Here is a 26,155-nt window from a genome sequence, read left to right as displayed (position 1 = left end):
CAGCTTTCAATCTTTACTTAATTATACTTTCTCCCTTTTGATCTTTAAAATCCATTATTTTAAACTTTATTTGTAAATTACCTTTCTCAGAATATAAACATCTTTCATGTTGTCATTATGGCCAGCACTTTTGGGAAAAATAAACTTAATAACTTTGCCTTATTTATTTACAATTTTGCCAGCTGTAAAACTTCTGATCATGCCTCCTTAAAATTCAAACCTCTCAACTTATCGACAAATGCAAATGTTAGCTCATCCATTTCCATTTTAATATGTCTGCTTTTACATCTAATTCCTTTGATGATTTAAACCTCGCAGTCTGACTGTCTTCAGTTTAATTAAATTAGTCACACACACAATGCGCACATACAGTCCCCACAAGTCTGCTTCAATATCCCACTGTAAGAATAGGGGATAAATTAAATGAAATTTCCTTTTCAACTCAATCCTTCTAATTATGAAAGACGGTTTCATTTTCTCAACCCATTTCTCATTACTTACTATACTTATCTATATACACAAAACTATTACACTACCAGGTACATGCATTAACATGACAATATACACCAACAGATATCATTTCAGTCCATTGTCCATGTTTCAAATGTCCAATTTCCTTTGAACTTGAAACCGTTGACAATGCATCTGCAATCAACTTTTGTCACCCAAACATACGTATAATCTGTAAATTGGATGGTGGCAGCAATAGGTCCATCTGGACAGTCTGGCACTCCAGTTTCAAAATTTTTTCAGAAATTTTAAAGGATTGTTATCTGTATAAACAATTGTTTCTGAAGAATTACTTGCAACAAAAACCTCAAAATGCTAAAATGTTAACACAAGATCCAGAGTCTCTTTTTTGATGGTTCAGTATCTCTTCTGATGTACCTTCAGTTCCATGAAAAATATCCTACTGGCGTTTTGATTCCTGTTTCGTCTTCTCGTGACAACACAGCAGCAATACCCAAATCACTTGCATCAATTTCCAACTTGAACTGCTTGGCATAATTACGTGCTTTTTTTATTATACATTCACGGGCTGTGGGCTTTGCTGGCTGGGCCAGCTTTTATTGCCCATCCATAGTTGCCCTTGAGAAGGTGGTAATGAGCTACCTTCTTGAACCACTGCAGTCCACGTGGTGTAGGTAGACCGACAGTGCTGTTAGGAATGGTGTTCCAGGATTTTGACCCAGCAACAGTGAAGGAACGGCGATATATTTCCAAGTCAGGATGGTGAGTGACTTGGAAGGGAACTTCCAGGTGGTGGCGTTCGCATCTATCTGCTGCCCTTGTCCTTCTAGGTGGTAGTGGTCGTGGATTTGGAAGATGCTGTCTAAGGAGCCTTGGTGAATTCCTGCAGTGCATCTTGTAGAGGGTACACATAGCTGCTACTGTGTGTCGGTGGTGGAGGGAGTGAATGTTTGTGGATGTGGTGCCAATCAAGCGGACTGCTTTGTCTTGGATGGTCCAAAACAAAAACAGAATTACCTGGAAAAACTCAGCAGGTCTGGCAGCATCGGCGGAGAAGAAAAGAGTTGACGTTTCGAGTCCTCATGACCCTTCGACAGAACTTGCGTTCAAGTCCAAGAAAGAGTTGAAATATAAGCTGGTTTAAGGTGTGTGTGTGGGGGGCGGAGAGATAGAGAGACAAAGAGGTGGGGGGGGGGGGTGTGTGGTTGTAGGGACAAACAAGCAGTGATAGAAGCAGATCATCAAAAGATGTCAACGACAATAGTACAATAGAACACATAGGTGTTAAAATTAAAGTTGGTGATATTATCTAAACGAATGTGCTAAAATGGATGGTGTCCAGCTTCTTCAGTGTTGTAGGAGCTGCACTCATTCAGGCAAGTGCAGAGTATTTCATCACACTCCTGACTTGTGCTTTGCAGATGGACAGGTTTTGGGGAATCAGGATGTGAGTTACTCGTTGCATGACTCCTAGCCCCTGACCTGCTCTTGTAGCCATAGTATTTATATGGCTCGCCCAGTTCAATTTCTGGTCAATGGTAATGCCCAGCATGTTGATAGTGGGGGATTCAGTGATGGTAATACCATTGAACAACAAGGGGCGATGGTTAGATTCTCTCTTGTTGGAGAAGGCCATTGCCTGACACTTATGTGACGCGAATGTTACTTGCCACTTTTCAGCCCAAGCCTGGATATTGTCCAGGTCTTGCTGCATTTGGATATGGACTGCTTCAGTATCTGAGGAGTCGTGAATGGTGCTGAACATTATGCAATCATCAGCGGACATCCCCACTTCTGACCTTATGATGCAAGGAAGGTAATTGATGAAGCAGCTGAAGATGGTTGGGCCTAGGATACTACCCAAGGAACTCCTGCAGTGATGCACTGGAGCTCAGATGACTGACCTCCAACAACCACAACCATCTTCCTTTGTGACTCCAACCAATGGAGAGTTTTCCCCCAATTGCCATTGACTCCAGTTTTGCTACGGCTCCTTGATGCCACACTCAGTCAAATGCTGCCTTGATGTCAAGGGCAGTCACTCTCACCTCACCTCGGGAGTTCAGCTCTTTTGTCCATGTTTGAACCAAGGCTGTAACAAGTTCAGGAGCTGAGTGGCCCTGGCGGAACACAAACTGGGCATCAGTGAGCAGGTTATTGCTAGGCAAGTTCCACTTGATAGCACTGTTGATGGCCCCTTCCATTACTTTACTGATGATAGAGAGTAGACTGATGGGGCAGTAATTGGCTGGATTGGATTTGTCCCGATTTTCGTGTACAGGACATACCTGGGCAATTTTCCACATAGCCAGGTAGATGCCAGTGTTATAGTTGTACTGGAACAGCTTGGCTAGGGACGTGGCAAGTTCTAGAGCACAAGTCTTCAGTACCACTGCTGGAATGTTGTCAGGGCCCATAGACTTTGCAGTATCCAATGCCTTCAGCCGTTTCTTCATATCACGTGGAGTGAATCGAATTGGCCGAAGGTGTGATGCTGGGGACCTCCGGAGGAGGCCGAGATGGGTCATCCACTCGGCACTTCTGGCTGAAGATTGTTGCAAATGCTTCAGCCTTATCTTTTGCACTGGTGTGCTGAGCTCCCCCATCATTGAGGATGGGGGTATGTGTGGAGCCACCTCCTCCAGTGAGTTAAAAACAAAAAAACTGCGGATGCTGGAAATCCAAAACAAAGACAGACTTACCTGGAAAAACTCAGCAGGTCTGGCAGCTTCGGCGGAGAAGAAAAGAGTTGACGTTTCGAGTCCTCATGACCCTTCAACAGAACTAGGGGAATCCAAGGAAGGGGTGAAATATAAGCTGGTTTAAGATGTGTGTGTGTTGGGGGAGGGTGGTTGGGGGAGAGAAATGGAGGGGGGTGGTGTGGTTGTAGGGACAAACAAGCAGTGATAGAAGCAGATCATCAAAAGATGTCACAGACAACAGAACAAAAGAACACATAGGTGTTGAAGTTGGTGATATTATCTAAGCGAATGTGCTAATTAAGAATGGATGGTAGGGCACTCAAGGTACAGCTCTAGTGGGGGTGGGGGGAGCATAAAAGATTTAAAAATATTTAAAAATAATGGAAATAGGTGGGAAAAGAAAAATCAATATAATTTATTGGAAAAAACAAAAGGAAGGGGGAAGAAACAGAAAGGGGGTGGGGATGGAGGAGGGAGCTCAAGACCTAAAGTTGTTGAATTCAATATTCAGTCCGGAAGGCTGTAAAGTCCCTAGTCGGAAGATGAGGTGTTGTTCCTCCAGTTTGCGTTGGGCTTCACTGGAACAATGCAGCAAGCCAAGGACAGACATGTGGGCGAGAGAGCAGGGTGGAGTGTTAAAATGGCAAGCGACAGGGAGGTTTGGGTCATTCTTGCGGACAGACCGCAGGTGTTCTGCAAAGCAGTCGCCCAGTTTACGTTTGGTCTCTCCAATGTAGAGGAGACCACATTGGGAGCAACGAATGCAGTGGACTAAGTTGGGGGAAATGCAAGTGAAATGCTGCTTCACTTGAAAGGAGTGTTTGGGCCCTTGGACGGTGAGGAGAGAGGAAGTGAAGGGGCAGGTGTTACATCTTTTGCGTGGGCATGGGGTGGTGTCATAGGTGGGGGTTGAGGAGTAGGGGGTGATGGAAGAGTGGACCAGGGTGTCCCGGAGGGAACGATCCCTACGGAATGCCAATAGGGGGGGTGAAGGGAATATGTGTTTGGTGGTGGCATCATGCTGGAGTTGGCGGAAATGGCGGAGGATGATCCTTTGAATGCGGAGGCTGGTGGGGTGATAAGTGAGGACAAGGGGGACCCTATCATGTTTCTGGGAGGGAGGAGAAGGCGTGAGGGTGGATGCGCGCGAGATGGGCCGGACACGGTTGAGGGCCCTGTCAATGACCGTGGGTGGAAAACCTCGGTTAAGGAAGAAGGAGGACATGTCAGAGGAACTGTTTTTGAAGGTAGCATCATCAGAACAGATGCGACAGAGGCGAAGGAACTGAGAGAATGGGATGGAGTCCTTACAGGAAGGGGGTGTGAGGAGCTGTAGTCGAGGTAGCTGTGGGAGTCGGTAGGCTTGTAATGGATATTGGTGGACCGTCTATCACCAGAGATTGAGACAGAGAGGTCAAGGAAGGGAAGGGAAGTGTCAGAGATGGACCACGTGAAACTGATGGAGGGGTGGAGATTGGAAGCAAAATTAATAAGTTTTTCCAAGTCCCAACGAGAGCATGAAGCAGCACCGAAGTAATCATCGATGTACCGGAGAAAGAGTTGTGGAAGGGGACCGGAGTAGGACTGCAACAAGGAATGTTCCACATACCCCATAAAGAGACAGGCATAGCTGGGGCCCATGCGGGTACCCAAAGCCACACCTTTTATTTGGAGGAAGTGAGAGGAGTTAAAGGAGAAATTGTTCAGTGTGAGAACAAGTTCAGCCAGACGGAGGAGAGTAGTGGTGGATGGGGATTGTTCGGGCCTCTGTTCGAGGAAGAAGCTAAGGGCCCTCAGACCATCCTGATGGGGGATGGAGGTGTAGAGGGATTGGACGTCCATGGTGAAGAGGAAGCGGTTGGGGCCAGGGAACTGGAAATTGTTGATGTGACGTAAGGTGTCAGAGGAATCACGGATGTAGGTGGGTAGGGACTGGACAAGGGGAGAGAGAAGGGAGTCAAGTTAATGAGAAATGAGTTCTGTGGGGCAGGAGCAAGCTGACACGATCGGTCTACCGGGACAGTTCCGTTTGTGGATTTTGGGTAGGAGGTAGCAGCAGGCCGTCCAAAGTTGGGCGACTATCAGGTTGGAAGCTGTGGGAGGAAGATCCCCAGAAGAGATGAGGTCAGTGACAGTCCTGGAAACAATGGCTTGATGTTCAGTGGTGGGGTCATGGTCCAGGGAGAGGTAGGAGGAAGTGTCTGCGAGTTGACGCTCAGCCTCCTCGAGATAGAGGTCAGTGCACCAGACAACAACAGCACCACCCTTGTCAGCAGGTTTGATGACAATGTCAGGGTTGGACCTGAGAGAATGGAGTGCAGTAAATTCAGAGAGAGAGAGATTAGAATGGGTGAGAGGAGCAGAGAAATTGAGACGACTAATGTCGCGCTGACAGTTCTCAATGAAAAGATCAAGAGAAGGTAAGAATCCAGAGGGAGGGGTCCAGGTGGAGGGAGAATATTGGAGGTGGGTGAAAGGATCCGTTGAATGGGGAGAGGACTCCTGCCCAAAGAAGTGAGTCCGGAGACAAAGACAGCGGAAGAAGAGTTCAGCATCGTGCCGAGCCCGAAATTCATTGAGGTGAGGGCGTAAGGGTATGAAACTAAGTCCTTTGCTGAGCACTGAATGTTCAGCATCGGAGAGGGGAAGGTCAGGGAGTATAGTGAATACACGGTTGGGGCTGGGATTGCAAGATGGGGTGGGGACGGAGGAACAGGCAGGGATGGAGGGTCCTAGATGGGTGTTGGTGTCGATGAGTTGTTGGAGCTTGCGTTCCTTAGCACTTGAGAGAAAGAGAAAAAGTTTCTTGTTGAGGCATCAGATGAGACGAAGAATAAAATGAAACTGGGGGCACGCACAGCATTGAAAAAGGGTACGGCGGTGCTACTGGAGGGGGAGGTCGACTGTGTTCATATGGCGGTGCATGGCACTGAGTGTGGATCTCAGAATGTGATGAGAACAGCAGTCCGAGAAACGTTTTATGTCCCGGAGATACCTGTAATCCTGGGTGGGTTCGAAACATGAGGGGTGGAATTTCAGTTGAAATCCACGTGGGGTAAATCGGAGACGGAGACAGTCACTGAGAAAGAAGATATGGCTGTGAAAGCGGGTTTTAGTAAACACCTTGTCAAACACCAGGAGAGAAATGGAAAGCAATGAAGGTGAGCAAGGCAAAAGAGAGATACGGAAATCTTGTTGCAGAGACGAACAAAACTTCTTCAAGGAAGGCATTTCTTGAAGAGCAGTGGCAGTCAATTAAACACAGAGATAAAAACAAAAAAACTGCGGATGCTGGAAATCCAAAACAAAAACAGAATTACCTGGAAAAACTTAGCAGGTCTGGCAGCATCAGCGGAGAAGAAAAGAGTTGACGTTCCGAGTCCTCATGACCCTTCAACAGAACTAGGTGAATCCAAGGAAGGGGTGAAATATATTGTCCACCACCATTCACAACTGGATGTGGCAGAACTGCAGAGCTTAGCTCTGATCCGTTGGTTGTGGGATCGCTTAGCTCTGTCTATCACTTGCTTATGCTGTTTGGCACACAAATAGTCCTGTGTTATAGCTTCACCAAGTTGACACCTCGTTTTTAGGTATGCCTGGTGCTGTTCCTGGCATGTCCTCCTGCATTCTTCATTGAACCAGGGTTGCTCCCCTGGCTTGATGGTAATGGTAGAGTGGGTGATATGCCGGGCCATGAAATTACAGATTGTGTTCGAGTACAATCCTGCTGCTGCTGATGGCCCACAGCAGCAGCAGCAGAATTAGGTGCTGCCAAAACTGGTGCAGTAATCAACACAGTTTTTAACCTGTCAAATGCATTCTGACATTCCTGTGTCCATTGAAATTTCTTATTCTTTTTCAATAGTTTAATCAATGGAGCAACCACACTGCTAAAATTTGGTACAAACTTACGGTAAAATCCACTCGTGCCTAAAAATCTCAAAACTTCCCGTTTTGTTATAGGCACTGGGAAATTCACAATGGCTTTTACTTTCATGGCCAGAATTTTCCCGTTGTTGTACAGGGGTGGGCCCCGCACGCTGGTGTGTAAAATAACATGCGGTGACATCGGGCAAGCGTCCTGACGCCATCGCGTTATTTAGTGGGCTGGTGCGCAATGTTCTCAGATGCGCGCCCGCCGTTAATTATTCATGTATTCAAGGCTCTTGAGGCAGCAATTGTCTGCAATTTTTTGGGGCCCATGCGATCTTCAGGACATTGCATGGGTGCAACGGGCAGGTGGGCAGGAGGCATTTGTATAAACTTCATCCATGGGTGGGATAAGAGGGGTGAATGGGGTCGCGAATGGTATCTGTTAGATATTTAACTGTGAAAGTTACTGCTACTTGCCTGTGTGAGCAGGAATACTTCAAAACTCACATCAGCTGCTTGGACAGGAGTAACAGCCTTCAGGTCAGAACTCTACAGTAAAGATCATTTCTGGGGCCTTGCTGGTTTCAGGAAGCCTTTCCTTAGCCTGGGAATAGGAGTTGTGCTCTCCACTGGAGACATCTCCTCTGAGGAGGAAGGGAGGGCCAGAAGGGGAGGAAGCCAGGAGTCCACATTCAGCATCCAGGGGAGCCACCTGTGGGATGAAAGGTGTAGGCACAAGGGGCGCAGAGCCAACAGGAAGTACAAGGTGGAAGGGGACACAGAAGACGCCAGGGTATATAGGCGGTGAAGCAGCTACCTCAATATGTCTGAGATGCAGTGCTGAAGGAGGCTCCATCTCTCAAGGGAGACAGTCACCTCCATTTGTCAGATGATAGGCCTTGAGATCTGTGCCAATTGTTCGGGTGGGCACCCCATGCCAGTGGCGCTAAATGTCACAGCTGCCCTCACCTTAAATGCCTCCGGCTCCTTCCAGGGGTCGGTGGGTAATTGCAGAGTCTCCCATTCAGCTGTCCACATTTGTGACAAGCAGCTGACAGACATTCTGTTCAGGTGTGCATTAACTTTCATCCACTACTACTGGGATGAGGCCAGCAAGACAGAGCGAGCCAGAGGCTTCACGGCCATTGCTGGCTTCCCCCGCATCCAGGGTGCAATAGACTGTACACATGTGGCCATCAAGGCGCCAGCAGGTGAGCCCGGTGCCTTCGTCAACAGGAAGGGCTTCCACTCCATGTACGTGTAGATAGTGTGTGATCACAGGATGCAGATTCTGCAAGTCTGTACAAGGTACCCAGGCAGCTCCCCCGACACTTACATCCTCAGACACTCCCAGGTGCCGGGGCTCTTCAGTGCTCCAGCCCGGCTTGATGGATGGCTGCTGGGTGACAAGGGCTATCCCCTCAGAAGGTGGCTCATGACGCCTCTCCGCCATCCAAGGACAGAGGCTGAGCAGCGGTACAATAGGAGCCACGCCTCCTCAAGGGCTGTGGTGGTGAGAACCATCGGTCTTCTCAAGATGCGCTTCCAATGCCTGGACCATTCAGGGGACACACTACAATATACCCCAGATCGCGTGTCGCTGATATTAGTTGCATGCTGCACTCTCCACAATCTGGCACTGGAAAGGGGCAACACAGTGGACAAGGAAGATGTAGACGCAGTTGGTCTGGCTGCACACGATGAGTCCAGCAGTGAATCCGAGGATGAGCATGCACAGGAGAATGCTGAGGGGGTAAACGCTGACCTGGGCATACTCCAGGGAGGCAGGGACACCCAGGAGGCTTTAATCCAAAGAACCTTCAGCTAGCCTACCACAGATGGACCTCCAACACACGCCAGGGCTGCAGGTTCCATACTGAGTGTTAAATCTGCCTGGATAGGAGCATTAAATAAGGCTCTTGTCAATAAAGCTCAATGTTAGACAACTCACTCATAACATCATGGGTTCTCATCCACCTGCAGAAGTAAGGGGTCACCCTGAGCAATATTTACATATCAAAACTTAATGAGATTACAAAATTTACTTCAGAAACCAAAAAAAATGTGCCTAATACACCATAAATTTATGTTTACGGGTGCTATGTCTAAGTGCTGTGCCCTCACTGGCATTGGCATCTGAGTCAGCCTGCTCCACTGTGCTGTCCTGGCGGCCGTCCTCTGGCCACAGGCTGTTTGACTACAGTAGGCATCACCAACATCTGTGACCCAGCTATATCATTACCTAGGGTAAATTGAATGCTTGAAATGGGAAATTTTTCCACTACTACAACAATCACCTCACCTGTTTTCAACCTACTTTCTAAATTTACCTTACACAATGGAATATGTTTAGCATCTCCTTGAATCCATTTATTAATACTCTTTCCTGCAATACATCCTCTGGACAACAAATATCACTATCCCATAACATTAAGGGCTGACTAGCACCCGTGTCCCTTAAAATTTTGATATCTTTGCCTGCTCCACTTTGTACACATGGATAGACCTGTCCTTCAGAACTCCCTTGGGTAAATTGTGAACACATTCCCACTTCTTTAGCTACCACCGATTCTTCCTGCTCCACCTGTGCACAAACCACTGGTCTTTCCAGCCTCGGGATCTCCAAACCCACAGTACTCTTATTTCCAGAATTTTTTCGTGTTCCAACTACTGCAATATGTTTTCCCTTTAACCAACAATAATTCTCCCTAATTGCCCTTGAGAAGGTGATGGTGAGCTTCCTTCTTGAACAATTGCAGTCCATGTAGTGTAGGTACACCCACAGTGCTGTTAGGGAGGGAGTTCAGGATTTTGAATCAGCGACAGTGAAGGAACGGTGATACATTTCCAAGTCAGGACGGTGAGGGGCTTGTAGGAGAGCTTGCAGGTGGTGGCGTTCCCATGTGTCTGCTGCCCTTGTCCTTCTGAATGGTAGCGTCCGTGGGTTTGGAAGGTACTGGTGGAGGCTTGGTGAGTTCCTGCGGTGCATCTTGTAGATGGTACACACTGTGTGTTGGTGGTGGAGGGAGTGAATGTTTGTGGATGGGATGACCTTGATGGTGTCAAACTTCTTGAGTGTTGTTGGAGCTGCACTCATCCAGGCACATGGGGAGTATTCCATCACACTTCTGACTTGTACTGTGTAGATAGTGCACAAGCTTTGGGGAGTCAGGAAGTGAGTTACTCGCTGCAGGATTACTGGCCTCTGACCTGCTTTCGAAGCCACAGTATTTATATGGCTAGTCCAGTTCAATTTCTGGTCTATGGTAACCCCAGGATGTTGATAGTGGGGGATTCAGTGTTGGTAATGCCATAGAATGTTAAGGGGCGATGGTTGGATTCGCACTTGTTGGAGATGGTCATTGCCTGGCACTTGTGTGGCGTGAATGTTACTTGACATGTGTGATCCAACTGGCACCATTTTGGAGCAGCTTATCCTGCTCGCTGCCCCTCCTGCTCCTCATCTCCCCCACTCACTGCCATCCTGCTCCTCAACCCTCCTGCTTGTCAACTCTCTCAATCCCTGACCCTCCCAGCTTGCCACCTCCCCTGTACCCTGACCTTCCGGCTAGATGACCTTCCCATTCCCGACCCTTTTGCTTCCCAACCCTCCTGCTGGTCAATGCTCCCACTCCCCGATCCTCGCACTCCCTGAACCTCCCTCCCACTCCCTGATCCTCCAGGTCAACGCAAGCCTGGATATTGTCCAGCTCTTGCTGCATTTGGACATGGACTGCTTCAGTATCTGAGGAGTCGCAAATGGTGCTGAACATTGTGCAATCATCAGCGAACATCCCCACTTCTGACCTTATGATGGAAGGAATGTCATTGATGAAGCAGCTGAAGATGGTTGGGCCGAGAACGCTACCCTGAGGAACTCCTGCAGAGATCTCCTGGAACTGAGATGATTGACCTTCAACAGCCATAACCATCTTCCTTTGTGCTAGTTGTTAAACAAAATGAAGGACTTCCCACCAGTGCTATTTAAAGGGGATCGCAATGTTAGTTCCTGAATGATTTATTATTGGTGCAATTGGTGCAGGAGTGGCATGGTTGATCTTGCAATCTTTTTCTGCTATATAAAATCTTGCAGTGAGTGAGAGCTTGGGAGAGGGGCGGTGAGAGAGAGGAAGTGAGTGATGGAACAAGAGAAGTTGCAAATGAGAATGTCGGAAAGGGAAGCAGCAGGTGGGTCAGAGATCAGTAGAGTTACTAGGCGTGCCAACTGGTGAGTGGGATGGCTGGGGGAGTAATAGGTTCAACAAATGGGTGGGTTGGGAATCAGGAGGGTCAGGGAGTGGGAGGGAGGTTCAGGGAGTGCGAGGATCGGGGAGCGGGAGCATTGGCCAGCAGGAGGGTTGGGAAGCAAAAGGGTCAGGAATGGGAAGATCGACTAGCCAGAAGGTCAGGTTACAGGAGAGGTGGCAAGCTGGGAGGGTCAGGGATTGGGAGAATTGACAAGCAGGAGGGTTGAGGAGCAGAATGGCAGAGTGAGGGAGATGAGGAGTAGGAGGGGCAGCGAGCAGGATAATACTTTGGCTCGAATTATCATCACCATGGTGGGTGGCAGGAGTTGGGAAAATTCCTGGCTCAGCACACCTGCCTCAGGGGAAAGTGCCTGCCATGGTGGGATCTTCATTGCCACAGCAGGTGGGATGGGTTCAGGTTGGAGTCAGGCCAGCTGACCCAAGAAAAAGGTCAAAGGCAGCCTCAGGCACTGCCGCATGCCATGGCAGGCTATTTAAAAGCCCTGCCTCGGTTGTGTGTACTTCACCCCAGTTAAAATAAAAGGATAAAGGCCCTCAAGCCCTCACTCTTCACACCTCATCATCCCACATACGCTTCCCATGCCCCATCCATGCCACCTCATGTCCCACCCACCCCCATGGCCCCTCATGTCTCTATGCCAAGCTATGCCACTCTACCTACCCTCAAGGACCCCACACCCACTATGTCAAGTATGGCACTTACATGCCCATACACTATATAGAACCGATGAATCCTATAGCGGCAGTAGGATATGTAAAAAAAAAAGCTTTAAAAAGTAATTCATTCTTCACTTTCCACAATGTTAAAAAAAATTTCATTAGGGCAATAAAAGTGCCAATCATCCAGATCCAGTTTAAAGTATCAATAACAGAAACCATAAGCCCTTGAAATCACTTAACCTTGTGTAAATAAACATTGTGAAACTAAAAGCAGAGATGAGAGAGCCGGAGCTGTAAATCAAGGAATGATTTCTCTGGGGCTAAGCTATTTCAATAAGAGTAAAGGATTTCTGGGTTCTCAGCCAATTCTCATTATGTAACTAGTAGGGTAATGCTGGGGCATCAGCTATTTACAACCTATATTAATGACTTAGACAAAACAACAGATGGTAATGTATCTAATTTTGCAGACAGTACAAAACTGGGTGGGAATGCAAGCTGTGAAGAGGACACAACAAGCCTGCAAAGAGATATAGACAGGTTAAGTGAGTGGGCAACAAGGCGGCAGATGGAGGATAATGTGTGGAGGTGTGAAATTATTCACATTGGTCATAAGAAAAGAAGAGCAGAATATTTTTAAAAGGCATAAAACTTGTAAATATTGATGTTCAAAGGGACTTTGGTGTATCATATGAGGAACACAAAAAGTTATCATGCAGGTAGAGCAATCAATGAAGAAAGCAAATGGCATGTTGGCCTTTATTGCAAGGGGATTGTAATATAAGAATAAAGAGGTTTTGCTACAATTGTACGGGCCTTTGGTGAGACCATAACTAGAATACTGTGTGTAATTTTGGTCTCCATTTTAAGGAAGGATATACTTGAATTAGAGGCAGTACAGCAAAGTTTCACTAAATTGGTCCCTGGGGTAAAAGGGTTGTCCTATGATGACAGACTGAGTAAATTAGGCCTAAATTCTCTGGAATTTACAAGAATGAAAGGTAATTTCATTGAAACATTCCAGATTTTGAAGGGGTTTGACAGGCTAGATAATGAGATTTTGTTTCCCTTGGCTGGCGAATCTGGAACTCGGGGGCACAGTCTCAGGATAAGGGGTTGATCATTTAGGACTCAGATGAGGAAAATGCTTTCACTCAAAGTATTATGAATCTTTGTTATGTTTTCACTCAAAGTGTTATGAATTCTCTACCCCAGAGAGTTGTGGATACACCATTATTTAATATATTTAAGGCTGAGACAGACATATTTTTGGTCTCTCAGGGAATCAAAGCTTTGGGGACCAGGTGAGAAAGTGGAATTGAAGCCCAAGATCATCCATGATCAGATTCAATGGCAGAGCAGGCTCAACAGGCCATATTGTCTTCTCCTGCTCCTATTTCTTAAGTCCTTCTGTAAAAAGATGTAATTTTTTCAAGGATTTTTACAGTGGTACAAAGAATTTCTTATCAGTTCATGATCTCTGAGGGCCCCATGAAGAAGCATAGAGTCAGTGACAGCATCTTCAGGGTTTCTACATTTATCTGTGTATGTGAGAGCTCCAGAATTTGCTGTCTGTTAGAGTAACAGTGACTGCAAACACTGACAGTTTCACTGTCATTTCAATCACAAAATCCAAGCAATTATCTTTGACAATGTAACGATGAAGACAGTTACAATATTGTTATTTTATTGCCTTGCAGATATCTGCAGAATAACCAGATCAGATCCATTTCAAAAACTGCATTTTCTGGACTTTATAAACTCAGACGATTGTAAGTAAACAATTTATATACAGTGACTTATCTTAATGCTTAGGGATAAGGTGAATAAATATTTGTATGCTTAAACATAAGCACAGGTTTAACATGATTGACTAAATGAAAAATGGTAAGGGGACACAGTTTAACCTACAGACTGCTTCCAGCGGTGAGTCAAGCATGAACAGAGCGCGTAAACCCAACTTCAGCCAAAACACATGTTGAACATGAGCCTAGCTCAGAGCCAAGAATTTATTGGTGTGTTTAAAGATGAGTGGAACAGGCTCAGTTTAAATGTCCAATTCAGCTAAACATCTACCATTCGTGTTTTAATCAACAAAAATTAAGGGCAGGATTTTCCACTCGGCATGTGGGCGTGCGCCCAACACCCCCGAGTGTGAAATAGCACACGATGACATCAGGCCAGCGTCCTAACATCCTTGCACATTTGCGCAATATTTCGGTCGGCAGCATGCCCACTGACAATTAAGAGGCCTATTAAGGCCATTAAAGTATTAATTAAGTGCTTTTTTCAATACCTGTCCGACCTTACACTTGGCGAGCGGGCGAATCAGACAGGTGGTCTTTGGATTTTTCAGGAACCCTCATCCACAGCGGGATGAGGTTTCCGTAATTAAATTTAAAAAATAAAGATTTTGGGCAGAATTTTTCAAACATACATGTTAAGGTGAGTGAGTCCACTGTGTGTACATTTCTTCCAGATTTTTAAAAACTTTATCCACTGGATTAAAATTCTTCAGCTCCCTGCCTCCAAGGAACTTTCATTGTGCGCTGCTCCACACATGAGCTTCTCAGCTCACCTTTCATGCTGGCTGGTCGTTAATTGGACAGCCGGTGTGAAATCGTGGTCAAGGACCTATCGTGGGTGGCAGGCTGTTTCCCAGCTGCTCCCGGGCCCACTCACTGCACCCGCCTGACAACACAAAAATCCTGTCCTAAATGTTTAAAGTTTTTAAAAAATTCTATCTAGCATTATATTGAAGTAATACGTTATAGTCCAACATACTCTCCCACAGACTGGTAAGATAGCTTAACTTGCACCATTGCTAGTGTACAATGAAAAAACCTAACCATCTCCCTTGACCTTCATCAGCATCGCCATATTGAATTACCCATCATCAACATCTTAGGGATCAACAATACTCAAGAGAATTAATTCCATTCAGAATACAACAGTTTACTTGATTGACACCCTTAGCATTGAAGCCTGCATCACACCCTCCATAATTGCTGCACTTTGGCTGCACGATCTTCTGCACAAATCTACCAAACTTATTTTGACATCCCCTGTATCTCCAATGACACCTACCATCAAGATAGACAAGAACAAAAGTGTTATGAGAACAGTATCAAATCCACATTCTCCTCCCGGTCTTGCATCATTCCTCCATCATCACTGAGTCAAAATCTTGGAATTCTATACCTAGTGTAATCATAGAGGCACTATGACCACAATAAGGACTGCAGCAATTTCATGCTTTCTAGTACTATCCAGAGCCTGGGAGAGAAGTCATGGGCTCTGGTACTTTTCCGCTTTCCCGGCGGGCCACTTATTCCTCACACCGCCACCCCTCCCCCACCATTTAACCCTTTCCCTCAATCATACATATTATTTTCCCCCTTTCACGATTGACACCTAGTTGCAAATATCATCTGATATATATGCCGCATGGGACTTTAATATTAAGAGCAGCAATGATATAATGCAGTGTTAGTTTGTGTATGTCATTTAGCGATCCTACTATGACTATTAAACAAGCAAAAGAGTACAAATTTTACCTTTTCAGCATCATGCCATATTATTAATTTGGTAGGAAAATATTCTATTGGTTATTTATTGAACTGCACAGATGATAACACTGATTTCAGTTACTGCCTCAGCCCTCATTAACATGTTTGCACATTGCGCCATACAAATATGGTGACAGTAAATTCATATTTGGGAGGAAGATTCAATACTTGCAACCCAGATATACTGTGAAAGATCTTTTCCATTCTATAGAAAAATTAGGATACTTTCTCCTGCCTGGGTGCATGTTACTATCCAATATAATTATTTCATAGAAGGGGTGTAATATTGTTTTATTAGTAATCTCAAGGATAGAAAGATCAAATGACTCCTGAGCAATAAGGTGTAATGATTGAACAGCATAGGTCTTCACTGTCAGTGAGAAGCATTGGAGTCCTCAGGTGCCTCTGTGCAACACAACTTTTAAGAGTCCAGAAGACAAAGATGGAATGATTCACAATTATATGCTGATCCTTGATCAGCAATTCTGAAGGCTCTGCTGGTTGCTGCTTCTTTGTACAATATGTTTTCAATATCTACTATGTAATGCAACTTTATCACAATATTTAAATACCTCAAAAATCTCATAAATGCCCCAAGATAGAGTGGGATAATAGGTACGTAACAAAATGATAAGATTGAAGTCAATTGAAAAGACCCTTGAGAATCATTTGTAGTGTAAAACAGGTTCCTGCTTCACTATGAACCCATTACGTACTGAGGTCTTAGTAATTTCACCCCTCTTAGCCTGTTCACAATAAACTTCAATTAGCAACAAAATAAACATAACTCTAGCTATTATTCAACCCTCTGTTCACAAGATAATTATGGATGACAAAGGCCATCTAACCCAACTCATCTCCTCCATCCAGAATGACATGGAAACATATGTATTAGGAGCAAGAGTAAGCCATTCAACCCCTCAAGCCTGCTCTGCCAATTCATAGCATTGCCTACATTATACCAGTGACAACAACTCAAAAATATTTAATTGGCTGTAAAGCAATTCGGGACATTGTTAAAGGTGCTGTATAAATATAAAGGTTTTGTCTTTCTTTCATTACATCTGCATGCAGTAGGCAGAGTGACTGTAGCATTGGTGAAATTGGAGGTCCAATGCTGATTCTCTAAGAGTAATTAATCATTGAACAATCAACAGATGTTAGGAAAGTGACTACAAAGTATTCACTACATTTACAAAGCAATTCAACTCTGTAGCTAATACAACCTTACCATTCTGGCTTCTCTGGCACCAACCCACAATATACCATAAATAGCAACTGCTTCTTTTATGCTAATGACGTTACCCCAGAATTACCAATCAGACATCGAACAGAATCTTAGGAAAATGCACAGGAGATTGAATTGTTGATCTGAAATTTTCAGAGAAGAATAATACAAGGTACATAAATTCAGTATGGCCTTAACTCAAGAGCTTTCCCCTTCCCTCCAGAAACTGTCATACACATTGTGTTGAACACTGTGAATTTACAGCCTAAAATGAAAAAACCTAATTAATAAAAAAGAGACTCCAACAGCAAAAAAACAGTGACAGCACCCAGCCCATGCCATGCCACCCCTGCCCCCCCACCCCATGCCATGCCACCCCTGACACCCGCCATTCCAACAGCCCCCAATATCCCCCCATCCCTCCAATGCCCCCAACATACTCCCTACCCTCCAAGATCCCCACACCAACTCCCACCCCTCCAACACCCCCAACCTACCCTTCAAAAGACCCCAATCTGCCTCTCATCACTCCAATGTCTCCCAACCTTCTCACCGCTCTCCAACACCCCGCAAGCAGCCCCCCCAAAAGAGCTCCCAACCTAATCCCCACCTCAGCAACACCCCAACCTACTGCCCCACCTGGCTAAGAGCCCACAACCTGTTTTCCACCCCTACAACACCCCCCCAACCTATCTCCACCCCTCCAATACCCTCCAAACTCCTCCCTTCCCCTCCAACACCCACAACCAACCATCTCTCCCCTCCCCCTGCATCCAATTGGCTCTGAAATAGAGATTTAACTAACCATTTTTCAACCAAAAACTCTCTCAGTTGCTTTGAGGCTGCTGCTCACCTTTGGGCAACTTTGTGGTCTTTCTGGTGGGATTTTCAAACAAAATGGAACCACGAAGCTGCCCAAAGGTCAGAGGCAACAGCAGGAACTCCATGAAATTGACCTGGTACTGACAGACCAGCTTTATTAAAAAATCAGAGCTCAGACTGAAGGTTCTGGGTTTTTTTTAAAGTCCGTTTTTCAGGTTTGTGGCTTTGCATCTAGCTGCTCAGGCTCAGGGACAACAAGAAACTCTGATTTGAATAAGGAGCCCACCATCCCCCATTCCCAGCCCCAGGCCCCAGTGTTTGACATTGTCTACATCCCCTGTCCCGTGATGTACCACCACCTCAGTGCAACTACGAATGAGCAATCAATATGGCTTTGCCTTTGTTACCCCACATGCTAAGAATGTTTATTTTTCCCACGCCATTCTCATGAGACCCTCTCGCTGTTTCTTTGGTGCCGGCCCTGCACAGCTCCTATACTCAATCATCTTTTCAGTTCTTCATATTTGCCAAATTTCTATTGTCTCCCTTTTCTTGAGACATCTTCCCTTCTTTTGAAAGTTAAAGCTGCCATCACAACTAATGATGGTCTCTTTAAATAGCATTGGTGGGGGAATCCTTCCTTTACACATGTTAAGCTGCATGAGCTTAAGAGGGGCATCAGCTGGACCATTAGGCTGCAAAATTACAGCACCAATAAATCCACTTATAATCCGCCCCATCACTAATCTTTACCTTAAATCCTTAATATATTGCTTCCCTGCTTTATGCCTATTTCTCTTAAAAGTCCTGTTTAAATCCTTTGAGAAAAAATGGGTTTGGTGTCATCCATTTTTTTTGGGTAAAATGAGAGCCCTTAGGCGAGCAAAATGGCATCTGAGGTGTGCATGCATATTTGTGACACAAAACGCACTGGAGTCTATCTTGATTCGGTTGCTATCGCTCACCTGCCAAAGGTTTGCAAAGCACAGAGATCCTGTGCAATGACGATTTGATATCAGTGCCGTGATTTTGCAGCCCAATGGTCCAGTTGATGTCCTCTCTTAAGCTCATATAGCTGAACACGTGTAAAGGGAGGATTCCCCCACCAGCACTATTTAAAGAGATCATCATTAGTTACAGATTAACTGCTGATTTATTCTGGTTCATGGTACAGTTCTACATGCTTTCCATAGTTGTGGAGGAGACCAACAGTACTCGGCTGAATGGGTCTCAAGATTCATGGTGACATGTTGTACCACCTTGTCACCATGAGGGGACAGCAATTGCCACTAATTATCAGGTGAGGAGCAAGAGCACAAAGAGGAGGAAGCGACAGAAGATGAGCAACAGGAAAGGAGGCAGCAACCTGTGTCTGGGCTTTACATGAAGAGCTAATTTGAATGCGGTGTTAGTAACCACACCCCAATTCCCCTTTCACCAACAGTTCCTCAGTTCTTAACCTCCCGATGTTACTAACCCTTTCATTGTCCGCTTGGTCACAATGCAAACCACAAAATAAACGATCCAAATAATAATCTTCTGGAGCGCAAATTGCTTGGTTGCTGCAAGTAGCTACATAGTACCCGCAGACATGATGGCAGCAGTCTGAGCCTACAAGATACCAAATTGGGCATTTTTTAAATTCATTCACGGGATGTGGGCTTCGCTGGCTGGGCCAGCATTTATTGCCCATCCCTAGTTGCCCTTGAGAAGGTGGTGGTGAGCTGCCTTCTTGAACTGCTGTAGTCTGTGGTGTAGGTACACCCACCATGCTGTTAGGAAGGGAGTACCAGGATTTTGACCCAGCTTCCATAGCAACAAGCATGGGCTCAGTTTAAGCTTCCACTGTAACTTCTGCCTGTGCTGTTATGGAAACTGAGACACCAGATGCTGCAACACATAACTAAAAGAAATTATCACTGCAGGAGTTCCTCAGGGTAGTGTCCTTGGCCCAACCATCTTTAGCTGCTTCATTAATGACCTTCCTTCCATCATAAGGTCAACAGTGGGGACGTTCGCTGCTGATCGTACAAGTTCAGCACCATTCACGACTTCTCAGATACTGAAGCAGTCCGTGTCCAAATGCAGTGAGACCTGGACAATATCCAGGCTTGGGCTGACAAGTGACAAGTAAAATTCGCACCACACAAGTGTCAGGCAATGACCATCTCCAATAAAGGAGATCCATCTATTGCCCCTTGATGTTCATTACCATCACAGAACCCACCACTATCAACATCCTGGGGGTTACCATTGACTAGAAACTGAACTGGACTAGCCATATAAATACTGTGGTTAGAAGAGCAGGTCAGAGGCTAGCAATAGTGCGATGAGTAACCCACCTCCTGACTCCCCAAAGCCTGTCCACCATCTACAAGGTACAAGTCAGGAGTGTGATGGAATTCTCCACTTGCCTGGATGAGTGCAGCTCCCACAACACTCAAGAAGTTTCACACCATCCAGGACAAAGCAATCCGCTTGATTGGCACCACATCCACAAACATTCACTCCCTCCGCCACCGATGCACAGTAGCAGCGGTGTGTACCATCTACAAGATGCACTGCAGAAATTCACCAAGGCTCCTTCGACCACTACCATCTAGAAGGACAAGGGCAGCAGATAGATAGGAACACCACCACCTAGAAGTTTCCCTCCAAGTCACTCACCATTCTGACTTGGAAATATATCGCCGTTCCTTCACGGTCACTGGGTTAAAATCCTGGAGCTCCCTTCCTAACAGCACTGTGGGTGTACCCACACCACATGGACTGCAGCAGTTCAAGAAGGCAGCTCACCACCACCTTCTCAAGGGCAACTAGGGATGAGCAATAAATGCTGGCCCAACCAGCGAAGACCGCATCCCGTAAATTAATTTTAAAAAACTGTCATGATGTTGATCACCATTTCCACTCTGGAAAGAATGGGTTCCAAGCTCTGCATTATGCCCTGCACCACGTTGGAGCTGTACTCCTCCTTGCTCCTTGAAAATGACAACAGGCTCTGTGGCTGGACTGTCAATGCATCAAGTATCCCTGTGTACATTTCCATCAGCCTTTTCCAGCATACCACCCCATTGAAGGCCTCATCTGAGTCCTCAGCAACCTCGCCGTCTGGGAAACTGGAACACATGCTTGCTCCTTTTGTCATATGGCCTGTCGGTGGCACAGTCACGCCTGGTGACCCACCATGTGCTGATTCTGTCTCTAAATTACCCTCCACATTACTTGATATGCCATTCTGCAAGTGATGGTGATTCTTCATCAGACAGCTGCTCTTACTTTCCCCCTTCAGTGAGGCTACATTGGCTGGCTAGACAGCAGTTCTTGCTTTCTGAAAGCATAAATGCTTTGGGGTAGATTGGTGTGAGGGAAGTAGTGTTGGCTAGAAAAAAGAGGTACATGGTTACACCATGCACAACTTGCACTTCTTGTCAGATTGTTGGTTGAGGGTGAAATGGGATTTGAGAACATTCAATAGGCAGGATGTTCTCAGTGACAAAATTTGCAACAGCCCCAATCACTGAATACCCAGCAATTCACACCATCTTCAAGGAGCTCAGGAGAAGCATGCAAGTTCCGTGTTGCTCCTTTCAGTTATGTGCCATTTTGCCCAGCAAGAGAGAGGGAAGAGTGTCACTGATTGTGTTGCAATGCATCTGTCTTGGCTGAATAACTGGAAGTGTATGAGAGCTGTGAGTTGTGGGTGTGAGGCTTGCAGCAGTGCTATGTGTGTGAGAATGAGGTGGAGCTTATGAATGGTGAGCATTAGTTCTGATTGTAAAAGATTGCTGATGAGTGAGGGATGGGGTATGGTGCATTGAGCAGTGTGTGTGTGGATGCTGGTGCAGTGGGCAGGAGATGGCATTTGAAGGTGCATGCATTGACCTTGATCACTCGTGTGAGGTCATTAAAGTTCTTCCAGCACCGCAGCCACATTCTTAGGGCCACACTCCTTGAATTGACCTCTGTGGCTACTTGTTCCCATTTCCTTTGCGATGTGTGCCTTAAAGGCCTCCCAACTCTTTGCAGAAACATAACATTTATCCTCCTTTCCATCTCCTGGACTAAGGCCTCCAGCATCAGTGAACTTAAGAAACCCCTCTCTAGCCTGCTACCTTATTGCTGCACTTCCTTCCTTTTCAGTTTCACCACCTGTTGCAGCCAGTATGCACCTTCCCTTTAAGAGGTGCAAGCTGGCTTTAAGAAGTGCAGGCGAACTTTAACTTTGCGCTAGCCATGCATGCAGCTAGGCCCCCTGCCAAGCATGCAGCCAATCAGCAGCATCTTTAGTGTGGGCTGCACGCCACATGGTGATGAGCAGACAGCATTAAGTTTAAGCGACTTGCATTAACTTCAGTGGGTGTGGGGTAATAATGAATTGTGATCGCCCTGCTAGAAAGCTGTTAATATACAATTTTTAGCCTGGAGTGAGGTTGAAATCAAAAGTGAGAAAAGGATCATTTATAAAATCACAAGCATTTTCCAGTCCAAAAAATGTTTCGGATCTGAACTCATGGGTGGATTTTCCCCTCATTGCACTAAGTAGGGCGGCAGGCGTAATAAACGACACTTTACCCGCCAGCCACAATGGCGGGTATTGCACTGTATTGTCCGCTTCCCGCCACATTAGTTGTGCACGCACAGGAAACATGCTGGATCGTGGACGGTGGCCTCTGATTTGCCTGCTCCATCGTGAGCTCACTGCCTCCTCACTCTGAGTGCCATATTTAAATGGCACCCTAGCACAGCTTTTTTAATGTCTGCTGCCCAGGACAGTTCCACGGAAGACATGGCTGCCAAAGGGAAGAACCATGCAGTTCCAAAATTCAGTGATGCCTCACTAGAAGGCCTGCTGGATGCAGTCGAGGCCCGCCATGATATCCGCTACCCCCGTGTTGGCTAGAGAAGGTCCATCAACCTCACCACTCCGGCTTAGCAGGAGGTGGCAGTGGTGATCAGTGCCAATGCAGCAAAGAAGAGGTCAGCCACCCAGTGAAAAAGAAGAATGAATGATCTCATCCATGCTACCAGGGTAAGTCAAGCATCTCATCACTCTCAACTCACACTCACAAGCCCATCACATATTCACTGGCATCCCACATGCTGCCAGCTCAAGAGGCATGACCACTGTCTCTCAAACACACCTTCACATCTCCATCTGGGCTTGTTTCCTCTGGAGCTTGCATCCTCACCCACCCATGGCTCCACTCACCACCCACACATGCCAGGTGTTCTTACCATCTGTCCTGGCATGCATCCTGCTCACATTATCTGTCTTTATGCAGGTCAAGCTTGCACACAATTGCAGGGAGAGGTCCCAGACCAGGTTTGGAACACCGGAATTCAAGGTCCTCACTGCCTTTGAGAACAGAACCATTGAGCTGGCTGGAGAGGAGGTTGATCATGCCTGTGCTGAGGTCAGCAGCAAACACCCACATGAAGATCTTGCAGCAGCTCATCCTTCAGACAACCATATTTTGAATGCATTGTCCTGTTTTACAGTTGCCTGCCATGCACTAATTATAGAACCATAGAAAGTTATGGTACAGAAAGAGGCCATTCAGCCCATCATGGTGCCAGCCAAAAAAGAGATAAAAAAGAAACTAGCCACTCATTTTAATCCCACTTTCTAGCAACTGGTCTGTAGCCTTGCAGGTTATAGCATTTCAGGTGCAGATTCAAGTACCTTTTAAATTAGTTGAGCATTTCAGCCTTAACAACCAATTCAGGTAGTGAATTCCAGATCCTCATCACCCTCTGGGTGGAAAATGTTTTCCTCATGCCCTCTCTCAACCTCCTACCAATCACTTTAAATCTGTGCCCCCTGGTAATTGACCCCTCAGCTAGAGGAAACAAGTATTTCCTGTCGACGCTACGTAGGCCTCTCATAATTTTGTACACCTGAATTTAAGTCTCAGCTCCTCTGTTCTAAGGAAAACAACCCCAGCCTATCCAATCTTTCCTTATAGCTGCAATTTTCAAGCCCTGGCAACATCCTTGTAAATCTTCTCTGTACTCTCTCCAGAACAATTTTGTGCTTCCTATAATGTGGTGACCAGAACTGTACACAAATTCCAGCCAGGAGCTAAGTAGCATTACATCCATGCTTTTGTATTCAATACCTTGTCCAAGAAAGGAAAGCAAATCCATTTGCTTTTTTTAACATCTTATCCACCTGTTCTGCCACATTCAGGGATCTGTGGACATGCACTCCAAGGTCTCACTCCCTTAAACCCTCTCAATATCATCCCATTTATTGAGTATTCCCTTGCTTTGTTTACACTCCCCAAATGTATTACTTCACACTTTTCCTGATTGAATTCCATTTGCCACTTTTCTACCCACTCAACCAATCCATTGATATCATTCTGGAAACAACAACTGTCTTCTTCACTATCAACTTCATGGCCAATTTTTGTGTCATCTGCAAATTTCCCAATCATGCCTCCCTCATTTAAGTCCAAGTCATTAATATACACAACAAACAGCAAGGGCACCAACAGCAAGCCCTGTGGAACACCACAGGGAAATCATTTTCCATTCACAAAAACATCCATCAACCATTACCCTTTGTTTCCTGTCACTGAGCCAATTTTGGATCCAATTCACCACCTTCCCCTGTATCCCATGGGATCTCACTTTTCTGACCAGTCTGCCATGTGGGACTTTATCAAATGCCTTACAGTAATCCATGTAGACAACATCCAATGCACTATCATCGATCCTCATTCTTATTTCTTAAAAAGATTCGATTAAGTTAGTAAGACACGATCTTCCCCAACAAAACCATGCTGACTATCCCTAATCAATCCGTGCCTTTCTAAGTGACAGTTTATCCTGTTTCTCAAAATTGATTCCAGTAATTTTTCCACCACCAAAGTCAGACTGACCGGCCTATAATTTTCAGGCCTATTCCTTGCACCCTTTTAAAATAATGGTACAACGTTCACAGACCTCCAATCCTCTGGTACCTCGCCTGTTTCTAGTGCAGATTGGAAAATAATCCTCAGAGCAACTGCTGTTTCCTCGCTGGCTTCCTTCAACAGCCTGGGATACAGTCCATCCAGCCCTGGTGATTTATCTACCTTCAAGGATGTCAGTCCCTCCAGTACTTCCTCTTCCATTGTGCTTATTGTATCTAATATTTCACACTCTTCCTCTTTAACTAGAATGTCTGCATCATCCCTCTCCTTATGAAGACAGATACAAAGTACTCATTGAGAACCCTGCCCACTTCTTCAACATCAACACGCAAGTTACCATGTACATCTCTGATAGGCCCTACCCTTGCCTGAGTTCTCCTCTTGCTCTTAATGTACCAGTAAAACTTCTTTGGATTTTGTTTATTTTACCTGTGAATATTTTTTCGTATCCTCTCTTTGCTTTCCTAATTTCCTTTTTTACTTTACCCCTGTACTTTCTATACTCCTCTAGGCTTTCTACGGTATTAAGCTTCTGTGACTGTCATAAGCTTTCTTTTTCTACTTTATCTTACCCTGTATGCTTCTGAATAACCAGGGGGCTCTAGATTTGGCAGTACCACCCTTTTTCTTTGTGGAGGCATGTCTACACTGTGCTTGTAGAACATATCTCTACTTTCTTACATAGGCACCCCTGCCAAGTGCCTGAGGCCCCCAACCAGCCAGGCCCTTAGTTCAAGCCCCGACAACACCTCAGATGAGGAACCTGAGGACAGCACCACTGGAGACCCATCACAGCGTTCACCCACACCCCTAGCAGCACAGAGACACACACCTCAGTGGGACCTATTTTTAGAATAACCTCAGGGTCACAATCTGGTGAGCATAGCACACAACCTGGTCCACAGCAGGTGGAGGTAGGGACATCCGAGGTCATCTACACTCAGAGAACTGTTGGAGGCCAGGAATCTGCGGAGATTGAGTCAGATGACAAGCCTTCGGACTCAGTCCTAAATCAGTTGGTGAAGCTGCAGTGACAATCATGGGACCTTCCAGAAGGGATGTCAGCTGCATTCCTCAGATTGCAACATACAATGGAATCTGACGTGATAGCATTGGCATGCCTGGTAGGATGGCGACCACTCTGGAGACCTTGGTCCAGGACATTGGTCCTGCACTGTTGCAGGAGCAACACTCCATCTCTGTAGCCATTGGTGGCATCCATCAGTGGCTATGCGAGAGGTGGGTGGGCACCCAGGCCTCACTCCAGTTGCCCCTTCTCCTGATGGCAGCAGCCAGGGGCCCCTGGGCACCTATAGGGTGGAGGACCAGCAGCTCGTGGGCCATACACTTAGGACTGTCCAGCTGATCCTAATCCCCTCTTCCTCTGACCACATCCGCTCCAGCTTCAAAGGCACCTGTCTCACAGGATACCCAAAGCAGGCCAGGGCCCTCCAGATCTCAGCCTTCCAAAGGGTTCCCACCAAAGTCACCACAGTCAACAGGGTGTAGCAGTCAGCAGGCTTCCTCTACTTCCACTGTGGATGTCGGCGAAGTACCCAGATGTAACAGTAGGGTTAGGAAAGTTAAAAGAAATTAAGAGCACAACAGTGGCACGGGTGTTCACAACATGTATATA

At 46.0% G+C, this 26,155-nt stretch overlaps 1 protein-coding gene across 1 annotated transcript in view; it reads left to right on the top strand.

Moving 5' to 3' along the window:
* rxfp2b (relaxin family peptide receptor 2b) overlaps positions 1-26,155 on the top strand; it is a 192,897-nt gene that overhangs the window by 64,090 nt on the left and 102,652 nt on the right. The window contains exon 6 of the mRNA XM_041198672.1: positions 13,678-13,749. Coding sequence (XP_041054606.1) covers positions 13,678-13,749 — 72 coding nt within the window. The remainder of the gene's footprint in view (positions 1-13,677; positions 13,750-26,155) is intronic.

The sequence above is a fragment of the Carcharodon carcharias genome, chromosome 11, assembly GCF_017639515.1.
Source record: "Carcharodon carcharias isolate sCarCar2 chromosome 11, sCarCar2.pri, whole genome shotgun sequence".
Classification (NCBI taxonomy): Eukaryota; Metazoa; Chordata; class Chondrichthyes; order Lamniformes; family Lamnidae; genus Carcharodon; species Carcharodon carcharias.
The sequence above is the reverse complement of the archived record's forward strand: the minus strand, read 5'-3'. Positions and strand labels throughout refer to the sequence as shown.